Source organism: Bacillus rossius, chromosome 12 (genome assembly GCF_032445375.1).
Source record: "Bacillus rossius redtenbacheri isolate Brsri chromosome 12, Brsri_v3, whole genome shotgun sequence".
Lineage (NCBI taxonomy): Eukaryota > Metazoa > Arthropoda > Insecta > Phasmatodea > Bacillidae > Bacillus > Bacillus rossius.
This window is the reverse complement of record NC_086339.1, coordinates 31,337,011-31,347,850: the sequence shown is the minus strand read 5'-3', so window position 1 is coordinate 31,347,850 and position 10,840 is coordinate 31,337,011. Positions and strand designations below refer to the sequence as shown.

At 38.0% G+C, this 10,840-nt stretch overlaps 1 protein-coding gene across 5 annotated transcripts; it reads left to right on the top strand.

The window, feature by feature from the left end:
* Positions 1-2,208: 2,208 nt before the first annotated feature.
* LOC134537793 (uncharacterized) lies at positions 2,209-10,300 on the top strand. 5 transcript variants are annotated; one of them, XM_063378600.1, is made up of 4 exons: positions 2,209-2,938; positions 5,074-5,353; positions 6,624-6,935; positions 7,623-10,300. In XM_063378600.1, exons 2-4 carry the CDS (start codon positions 5,081-5,083, stop codon positions 8,010-8,012), a joined length of 975 nt encoding a protein of 324 aa, XP_063234670.1. In that variant the 5' UTR covers positions 2,209-2,938; positions 5,074-5,080; the 3' UTR covers positions 8,013-10,300. The 5 variants fall into 5 exon arrangements, 4 of the variants coding, with proteins under 4 accessions (XP_063234670.1, XP_063234672.1, XP_063234671.1 ...); XM_063378602.1 differs by lacking the exon at positions 2,209-2,938 and adding an exon at positions 2,955-4,268; XM_063378601.1 differs by lacking the exon at positions 2,209-2,938 and adding an exon at positions 3,155-3,237.
* Positions 10,301-10,840: the final 540 nt, after the last annotated feature.

Sequence of the window (10,840 nt, the reverse complement as noted above, 5' to 3'; positions counted from 1 at the left end):
GTATTAAATTTTTCGTAAATATGTCTTTATGGTAATATTAGTAAAATACAAAGACATTTTACCTAGACCGATATTCCAAAACACAAAAAAAAAAGTTTAGATGTTTTATATGCTACACCTGTAGACTGACAGTATTCCAAGTGCACGATAGGACACAGTCAGTTCCTTATTTTTAGGGCACCGATTTTGAAGTATTATCCATTGCCAATCTGTTGCCCGAATTTTGTGTATGCGCAAAGCTCACCTTTCCTTTGGTTTTGACCAGATGATGAGCCCCGCATATGGCACATTAACTCATATATATATCGGGTAATGTACCAAAAGTATTGGTGTGCCAAATAAAACTTTATGGTATCTTAACTATTCTGAAATACATTTCATAGACTATAATGGTCATAACAAGAAATAATTGTATCATAAAATATACTTGAGAAAATTAGAATAGCACCATTTAATTCGTGTGATGGTGTTATTATCTCCAGGATTTTTGCCATAAAAAGTATATCGATGGTTGCCAAACGTCCGCAAGAATTTGTTGGAACCAGTTTCTAACTGGGCACCATTTATAAAAATAGTTGTGCTTTTCTGTTTCCTACCTTGGGTTTCGGTTATGACACATTCTTGAATACAGTCAGCGAGTTAGGTTATAGTTGTAGTCCCGACAAGCCATTGCTTATTTTCTACCTTACCACAATGTTTTGGAATACCACTCCCTAGTCTCAGGGTTCCTCTCCGTTCGTATCCAATTGCTGGGTGACCATTCGCTCGTGTGAAAGGAGCTTAAATCCATGTACCACTGAGGCATTCCTTATGCCTGATAATGCCATTTAACACAGTCTCAAAGAACACCATGAATACACTACACTAAAGGTGTCCATTAACCACAGTAGTCTGAAATTGTTGTTGGTGACTCTGAATTTGTCTAGGATAGCCCGACAGTAGTCAGATGCAGTGCAGCACTGCAGCATGCTGATGCAAATACTGGGACTCGAGCTTTGACTTCTGCCCAGGGCAGTACGATGTAAGACTCATTTTCGGCATGAAACAATAAGATAATTGTTATCCTTGAAAAAAAAATGGTTTCTTTTTTCTTACAAAAAAACACTGTCAGAATTGTCAATAGTATGCCATATGCCACATGGGTGATCATACTGATTAATTAAAAATGAAGGTCTAGACATGGCTGGTGCTGAACAACGATCACCGATGGCAGTTGTTACTACTGCGGGTGTATGTATAAGCTGAGTTGTTAGGCTTCCTCTCAAAATGGCATGGGGATTTGAAGATGCAGTTAAAAAGTTTTTTGTAATAATAATAATAATTGAAACTAACATTCAGTTAAGCAAGAAAATAAAGTTCCTCCCCGGGACTCACACCTGCTTTGAGTAGAAGCCCGGATCAGACAGACCATTAGACATACACAAGGCTGGTACTTCCCTGACAAAAACAAGACATTATGTCACCGAGTATTTGATTAAGAAAATGTATTTGTTTGTATTTTCCTATAAGAAACAAACATAACTGGAAAAAATTTAATAATATTTATTTCACTTTTACACAAGTTAAATTATTGTTTTTTTCCCTGCATATCACAGTGTGGGAAAGTTTCTACAGCACTCTGAATAACTGGACTCGGACTATGAAATTTCCCAGGGCGAAAGATGTCAATCATAATCACACTAAAATAAATAAAAACAGTTATCACATACCATTTGTAAATCTAAACATATCCAAAAGGGCATTCTTACTCAGCAAACAATCTGTACAATAAGCTACCTTGACATTTCCAAAATAATAATAATAATAATAATACACTTTTTAATTAAGCAGCTCTTCATATAACCGAATATATAACCAAAATAAATACATTAGAATAGGCCATTCTTTCTGTTCTGCCAGTGAATATATGTTTTAAAATTATAACAAATTAGATGCTACCTTATTTTTTATTACATGTCGAGTTTGCAAACCAGCTAAAAACGCTTCCGAGCTATGAATAATTTTTTTTACGCATAAATTATTTTTTATAATACATTACTCTTGTAGGTACGACTTAAATAACCGTTGTATGGCATGACCAGTCCTAATATATTTATGAAAAAATAAATATTACAAAAAAAAAAACTACACGAACGCACGAACATAGGTTCATTTTGTAGTGAGAATTTAAATTGAAGTTAAGGGCGCGGTTACACGGGACCCTGAACTACTTCAGGTGAACATGTTTAAGTAAACACGTTTACAAACGCGAAAGTGTACGGTTACACGGTAGTTGCTGAAAAGTGTGTTCAGCTCTAAAACCGATTGTCTACTGTCAACGAATGTCTGTTGTTGATCTCTATTTTGTATCCAGAAAACGCGGGATTTTCACACTTGTTTATACAGTATTATCAGCAGAAATTGAATGTGTTTTCATATTGCTCAACACTTTTTTACAAATCGGGAATTCAAACAACATGCACAGTAAAACAATTTAAACTTATTTTTTATTATTGTTTGAGCGAGAGTGTTAAGTTTTAAGATAATTAAGGTCAGGATCAATTTTAAAAAAGTATATAATTACCTTTTGATATTTTTTTTGCATTCGGTAAAATATTACCCTAACTTGTGCCAGGAACACTTTCCATCTTGAATTTCTGGAAAGAACTGTTTATATTCTAAACAGCCAATCAGAGGCTAATGTAGAAGATATGTCGATCTGAACTACTTTGCCAACCTGTTTAAGTTAAATGAGAAATGGCCTCGAACGAAACATGTTCAGACTGTGTGTAACCGCACTCAACAGCTGAACATGTTCACCTGAAGTAGTTCAGACTCCCGTGTAACCGCGCCCTTAGTGAGAGATTTTTATTTTGCTAAGTTCGTCAACAGTTCTGACATTCGACAATAGCAGAAGATGTAAACTGATGTAAACAAAAATATTTGCTTGGATAGAAAAGTAATTTTTTTTAACGTTTACATAATTTTTTTAATAATCTATGTACATCTGTTCTTTTCTTATCTAAAATATTTAAAAAATGAAATATAAAATCAAAGTATCAAGTTTTATCGTTATTTTCTGTTGTATTTGTGTGTTAATTGAACAAGCATTTGCATCTGCTGGCGACCAATCACCTTATTATCAGAAATGTGTTTCAAAATGTACAAGAACACATTGTTCTTCAGACGGGTGGAACTTTTTGTCTAGTGTTCAGCCTTTTCACCTTCAGCTTACTTTGTGGTCGTGTGCTGAAGAATGTAGGTACAATTGCATGTGGAAGACTGTTGATGCCTTTATGGAAAGGAAATGGGATGTTCCACAGTTTCATGGTCGGTGGCCTTTCATTAGAATACTTGGCCTCCAGGAACCAGCTTCAGTTTTCTTTTCTTTTTTGAATTTTTGTGCTCATTTCTACATGTTGAAAATATTTCGAAGAGAGGTTCATCGTTCAAGCCCAATGTTTTGGTTGTGGCACATATATGCTGTAGTTTGCTTGAACGGCTGGTTTTGGTCCTGTGTATTTCATACAAGAGATTTCCCATTCACAGAAAAAATGGACTATTTTTGTGCATTTTCCATGGTCCTTTGTTCTTTTTATTGCATGTGCGTGAGAATTTTGAATGGCCGAAGTAAATTTCTGACAGCTTTGCTTAGTATATTTTGTTTGTTCCTTTTTATTCACCATATAACTTTTATGTCTTGGGTAAAATTTGATTATGGCTACAATATGATGGTCAATATTACTGTGGGTGTTTTAAATGCCCTAGGTTGGTTAGTTTGGGCCATGTGCAACAGGAAAAGGATGCCATATTCTTGGCTTTGCGGGCTGTTTGTGATCTTAGTAGGGATTTGTATGCTGCTTGAACTTGCAGATTTTCCACCTGTTTTATGGTTGTTTGACTCCCATTCATTATGGCACCTCGGAACAGCTGGATTACCTTTAATATTCTACCGGTTTTTGATAAATGACTGCAGATATTTGCTGAAGCAAAAATATTTGAATGAAAAAAAACTTCATGATAGTTAATTTTTAATTTTTTCTTATATGATAACTTTTCTTAGAATATGCATTTTTAATTAATTTATATAACAAATGTTTAGTTTCAATTATAATTTATTATTAAGTGTGGGGTGCAATTTCAAATTTCAAATTTAAGAAGTATTCAAATTTCTTAGACTGTGTAAGTCATGATGAAATTTACAAAGTTCTTCATTCATACCAAAATTATTATAGGCTGTTGTTTAACGGTGATTGGTGTTGTTGGTGTTGCTGAATAAGGTAATAGTGGTAAGTCTTTACAAATTTTCTACATGTGTTCGTTATTTTATCTAGTTCACATAGTTTATTTTTTTTAGTTATTGTAGTAAATTTTGCCACGTGATAATTATGTAGAGAAGTGACTTATAGAATTTTTTAATTCTTGGTGTTCAAATTGAGATGAAATTTTTTATAAGAGTGTAAACCAAATCTTTTAAAATATGGTTATAGTAAATAATTATTAAAGTATTAATTTTTTTATGTGTTTCGAATATTGAGTTGAGAAAATGTACTGCACATTTGATAAATTTTTGGTAAAAAAAATTTTTGAATTAAATTTTATGAATGTAGTGTGTACTGAGTGGCTAATGTGCATTTAAGGTTTTTCAGACAGTCCTATAAAGTATAAACAGGTACATAGGTTATACTTCATAAATTCGAAAATATACACACACAAAAAACAGAATATCTTTTTACAGCCAGGTTGAGCAATTTGTATTTGATGTAAGTACTCAAGTTTTTAACTAATAACTGTTTGTAAAGAACAGATCTACAATAACATACCTAAAATGTAAAGGATGGTTTTTCGACATAGTCTTTGATCTTGCTGCTAAAAATGGCACCACATTGAAACACAGCATGATGAGTAGAGAGACTGTTGTGTTGCTTTTTTTATTATTGATGTTGCCATTGTGCTTGCGTGTACCTAAACAGTTGGAACGTGATAAGCAATAATCAAAAAAATTGTCTTGTACTGTAAGTATGTAAGCCAGGCAGTTTATGCATGTTTTGTTGGATAGAGTGTGGACATGTTTTTGTTCTCCCCTCTGCACAGAAATGAAATGTGGCTGAACAGAAATGTGCGCTGGTGCCTCCTGTTTCTTTGCGCGGTGCTTCTTGTTCTGTGGGTGTTGCGGCCCCAGGACTCCTTTGCGCCTGCGCTGTCTTCGCAGTCGTCGTCACCAAAGGCGCAAAGGAGAAGCAGCATGTTCAGCGACTTTGACAATTTGTCGGGATCGCAGACGGCTATCGTCCCGAACATCGTTCACTTCATTTTGTTTTCGAAAGACACCCTGGACTTCACGTCGTTTCTCAGCATGGTGTCAGCTCTAAAGGTAGTGCATTTTATAAATATATTTTACAGTAAATTTAACTAGCTGCTCTAATAGAATATGCTGCAAGTTCACCCTTAACTATTGGTTGATTTTCAAACATCCCTGCCCATGATGAATTAAGCATCACTTTTCTCATTGCTTAAAAAATATCAAGTTGTATATAATGTTTCAACGAGCAGTTTGTATCTATCACACTATTAATGTTTGCAATTAAGAAACTGATGCATCTGGCTGCTGTTCATACGTGCTTTTAAAGTCTAGTAAAATAAAACCTTTTAAGTAAACTACAGAATATGTGTGCCTCATTGTAATTGCTTTCATCAGGGCCACATGTTTTAGTTTGACGCTCTTGTGTCCGTTAAAAAATCTACACCATAGACTTTTATAGGCAGAGTCACTAACTACTTGGCTTATGTGCTGACTGTTAATTGCCCTTAAGATAACTCTAACAAGGCATGCCAATATGTCGGGCACTTCAACATTTCCATGGACCTTGCCTTAATCCAGAAGCTAAGATGTAGTTCTATGCAAAATTATCATTACAAGGTCCGTTTTTTAAAAAGAATTTTAAAAGAGAGTGGTTCATCAGTGAAGATATTCTGAAATTAAACCTAATTTTTTCTCATAATCTTAATTTGGATGGACGTGGTTATGAGGGAATAGGAAAAGTGTTTCAAAACCTGATCAAATCAGGGTAATATTGATCTTAGTTACAAACATTCAGAAATTTGTTATGTTATATAGTATCTTAATGTTTAATTTCAGATTGTTTTGGTTAGAATTTTATCCTTACCTGTTTTTATTCTAATATTAGGTAATTAAACTTAAGGGATGCAAACAACTGTGTATTAATTTGAAGTACAATCAGTTATCTGTAGTCTTTTGCCGTATCACAATCAATAATGTGTCATTTTAAAATTTGATGAAACAGATATAAATTAATTTTCTTTTTGATACTTGCAGAATTTGTGTCAATGGCGTTTGTCCAAAATAATGATATAAATCAGTCTTCTCCATTGCAAGAATCATTCAAATAACTTATTGTTAGTAATGTTGATGGAAATGTGTAGGAAAATATTTTATAATCGATTCTTCAGGTTATGTGTGTGTGTTAAAATGCGTTTCAGTACTAATATGTATGTATTGAAATTCATCTACAGCCAGATGAGGCGGGAGATATGTTGCACGAGGAAATCGGGGTAAAGTCAAACAAACTGACGTGATGCGAGAGTGTAGGCACCCCAACGAGCATGGTGTGACGTCCAATCAGGTGCAGCGACCGGAGAAGCTGCTGATCCACACGGACAGTGCCAACATCACGGGCCGCTACTGGGATGCCTTGAACGCGGTGCGGGTGGCCAACACCAGCGTCCAGGTGGTACGCAGGGACCGCCCCAGCCACGTGTTCGGCCAGCCGCTCAGCTCCGTGTACCACGCGTCGGACGTCGCCAGGATACAGCTGCTCATGGAGTGGGGGGGGGTGTACCTGGACACGGACGTGCTGGTGCTCCGGCCGCTGGACCGCTTCCTGCGCTACGAGATGACGGTCGGCTGGCCGCCGGACCAGTTCATCGGCACGCAGGTACGGACGCTACATATTTGGTCACGACTCCCGGCTAGGAATATTGGTTTTCGCGCCTGCCACTCATTCGTCTCTCGTGCATTGTCAGTGAGCAAGTACCACTCGCCGACTTGGTAGCTCGCTAGCCGGCGTGGTCCGGTACGGTCAGGAACACAGGCTGAATAAATTTCTGAGGCACACTATTACAGCCACTCTTTCATAGGTGGGACCGGGACCAGCGACCCCCTACAGGACGTCACAGTTGCCGGTCATTTTGCCTCTGGTCGACCAACAAAAATGATGTCGTTTTCCACTCGAAGTCATCTTCAGGTGACTGACTTCTGTGGCGGCGACTCCATCTGTGACTACAATGTTGCGATGCGACAGATCCAAGATTTACTGTCGACTGACTCTTGAATCCTTCTGGATGCTGAATGACAGATATTGCCGAGGCAGGCCTGCAGTTCGTTCTAGTACAACCTTCCCTCACGTGTGAACCAGAACTGAAGTGTTCACATGCCTGAAATCAATGTGTTGACCAATTTAGAGCTGTTCTGCATGGGCTTTATCATCTTATAAGACACCCACTATACTACTCACCTTGCGAGCATCTTACGTTTGTACGAGTTTAACACCTGCTTCAATATGTGTACCTCTGTCTGTGAAGTTTTACTTCAAACACTTGTGCATTTTTTTGTTGCTCCGAAGATCCTGATAGCGCACAGAGGCGCGAGGCTCCTGCCGCTGTGGCTGGACGGATACCGCAAGTACCACCCCAGGGACTGGTACTACAACGCCGGCCAGTTCCCCACCGAGCAGATCCTGCTGCCGCGGCCGGGGCTCGCGCACCGCGTGCCGCACCTGTTCGGGGTGGACAACCTGTCCAAGTTCCTGTACGGCCCGGCGCGCTGGCCGCGGTGGAGGGCCTTCTTCACCCTCCACCTGCTGGCCCGGCACCCCCCAGCGCCGCGGGCCGCCGACGAGGGCTTCGTGCGCTCCTACCGGACGCCCTTCGGCGAGATCGCCCGGTGGCTGCTCTACAAGCTGCACCCCAGGGTCGCATTCCAGAGGCGAGACGTGACTGCCTCTCGGTCGTGACTGCAGAGTGGTCGATGTACAAGCTACGACCCGGGGTCAAGTTCCAGGGGTGTGACGACGTGACGACCTCTCGACCATAACGGTCCCTCGCACAGCCGGGTGAAGACTTCATAATCGTGCCTGTGGAAATGGATCCTCTTCTCTTTTTTTTTTGGTGGCAACTTACACATGATAAAGTAGTGTTTTCGGTATGAAACTTACAACTTTGTTAGCACAATCACCTGGATCCGCGTGTGCCTTCAAGTGACCACTGTGGCCAGGATGGCGATTGTAGACTGAACTGTTATTTTTGAGTAGGGGGACAAACCTGTGCACCTGGAGCAATCCCACTTGCTGATGCCATACTCTCCCACATGTCCCTTGCCCGAGCCGTGAGATCGCAGTGCCGGGAGGCGAGTGGCCCTAAGCTTTGTCTTTGGGAAGTGACTTTTATTACCTTCATAGCTGTTGGCTGATGTTCGTTTACTTAGTATGTCATCAAACATCTTGGTAGGGACTGCAGCTTCACATTTAATTTAAGTTTTTATTAATAGCCTTAAACAAGATTTTTATTTAACATTTTAAGTGTTTACTTATAATGCTAGCTGTTTTTATGTCTATTCATTTTTATATCTCACAAAATTACGACTTAAATACTAAGAACAGTTCATAGACGAGCCATATATATTCTATAAATTATTTATTTAAAAAAGAGAGCATTGTTTCAAGGTAGACTCTCAATGATCCATCGCGTCCGTTTGCTGTCCATCTGTCTGTTAACAAGCCAAGCAATTCACAGTGATTTGTTCATCTGGATGGCTGCCAACTGACTAGAAAGCTTAAATTGTTGATAAAGTTTCTAGTAAAGGTTTATTCATTTGACGATCATGTATGCTTAACATGCTCGAAAATATTTATTTGAATATACTTTTAAGATACTGTATGTTATTAATTACACTTTTATGTGTGTGTGTGTGTGTCAATTTTTGTTTCAAATATAAAACTTAAAATGTGTTAAAAAGCAAGTTAAAAATAGTAATATGGAAGTAGCTAAACAAATAAGCAAACTATAAAATCTTTTAATATAAAGGCAATATGTTTCAGGGATTTTTGAGGTTATGATTTCATCTGTACATCTGTCAAATTTAAAACTTGTTAATGTTTTGTGCTGGACTGAGGGCAGAATTTTTCTTTGGTCATCTGATTGGCTGCAGAACATGTGATTGATTGACGGGTGGACGGTACAGATGGATCATTGTGAGTCCAGCTTTATTCTTATTTATATATGTTTATACATGGTTCACAGAATGAATGAATTAATTAATTTAGGTTGAACTTCTTGTTACATCATGGTCATTGGAGACAGTGAGGTGTAATGAGAGTGGAGCATTGATGTAATGAACAGTTGAAGGAAACGGTAGAACTCCGAGAAGACTCATCAGCTTGCAGCAACGTCCATCACGTTTCCCAACAAAAATTCAAGTTTGAACCCGCCAGGAGAAAAATGATTTCAACCATTCAACCACCATGGTCATAACAAGAAATAATCGTAACCTAAAAGGTACTTGAGAAAATTAGAAAGGCGGTTCCATTTTCGTGCGATGATGCTGCTATCTCTAGGATTTTTTCCGTAATGTTTGTATAAATGGTTGCGAAACATCCGCTAGAATGCATTGGAATCAGTTTGTAGCCTTGTGCAGGGCACCGTTTATCAAAACTTTTGCTTATCTTACACATTACTGGAATTTGGATTGGACTTGTTCTGGAATACGGCCCGCAAGTTAGGTAACGGTTTTATCCCAACAAGACAGTGCTTATTCGCTACCTTACCAGAATCTCTTGGAATACTACCTTTAAGGACTGCTTAAGTGCAGATTTATTTATCCTTTAGTTAAAAATTATTAGTTAAAATTACATGTCATTAAACTACACCATAAAACAATAAAACTTGTGTTGTAAGTGTTTTTTTAAATTTTTATTTATTTATTTTCAGAATGTTATAAATGTGTGTTTTGCAGTAATAGGGTTTGTGCTAACGTGATTTCAGTGGAACTACTTTCAAAGGTTACTGAACTTTTACAGCTGTACAATACATCACACTATTCATGGTTGTGAAGCATATGTTTCATGTGAATCTAGCTTTTACTCTAGCTAGAGTGTAGCTGTTAAGATAACTGTTCACAGTTCTGTTCCGTGTTACACATTACAACCACTGTATGTGCTCATGAATTATATGTAGTGTAAATTTATGTGCAAAACAGCATTGTATGTGTGTGTTTTATGTGAATTAAAGGCGCCATCTGGTCGTAGTGTATGTGTGTTAGTGAGACGGGATGACAAGCACAACGCTCACTAGTATTTCTAGTGCGGTGTCGCCTCTAAGCGCAAGGCTGTGAACTCGTGTGTAGTCTTCTTGTCGTGCATAGAACAACTATGAAATTTGAGTGGCGACCGTAAAATTATATGGCGGAGAAATTAAGGTAAAGGTGTAAGGCAAGACCCTTAAGTGCTTCCAGGAGTTTGTACAGCTTGTTTTACTCCTACTAAACATTACTCCCAAAAACATGCCTTTTAGCCATTTTCACTCTTCTAGAAACACAGTTCAAAAACTTATTACGAAATCAAAAGTACAGCAAACTCTTAAATGCTTTTCTTAAAGAGACCTCACTCGGATATTGGAATAATTTTGAAATCGCTTTGTTTTTCCTGTAGCTCTGCACACTGTATGTGTGCCCAAGCAGATGGTGCTCTTAAGACTGGTCAGCTGTATATATGAATTCTTATTTATATTTAAATTTAGTTTTTTTTGTATTTTGAATGAATGTATAAAAATGTCCAACAATAAAAAA

What these genes read in the sequence shown, in the direction of transcription:
- LOC134537793 (XM_063378599.1), top strand. Translation starts at nt 5,048, where the DNA reads ATGTTTTTGTTCTCCCCTCTGCACAGAAATGAAATGTGGCTGAACAGA. An exon ending in GCATGGTGTCAGCTCTAAAG is followed by an intron (nt 5,354 to 6,623) that starts GTAGTGCATTTT and finishes ACGTCCAATCAG; the next exon opens with GTGCAGCGACCGGAGAAGCT. An exon ending in ACCAGTTCATCGGCACGCAG is followed by an intron (nt 6,936 to 7,622) that starts GTACGGACGCTA and finishes GTTGCTCCGAAG; the next exon opens with ATCCTGATAGCGCACAGAGG.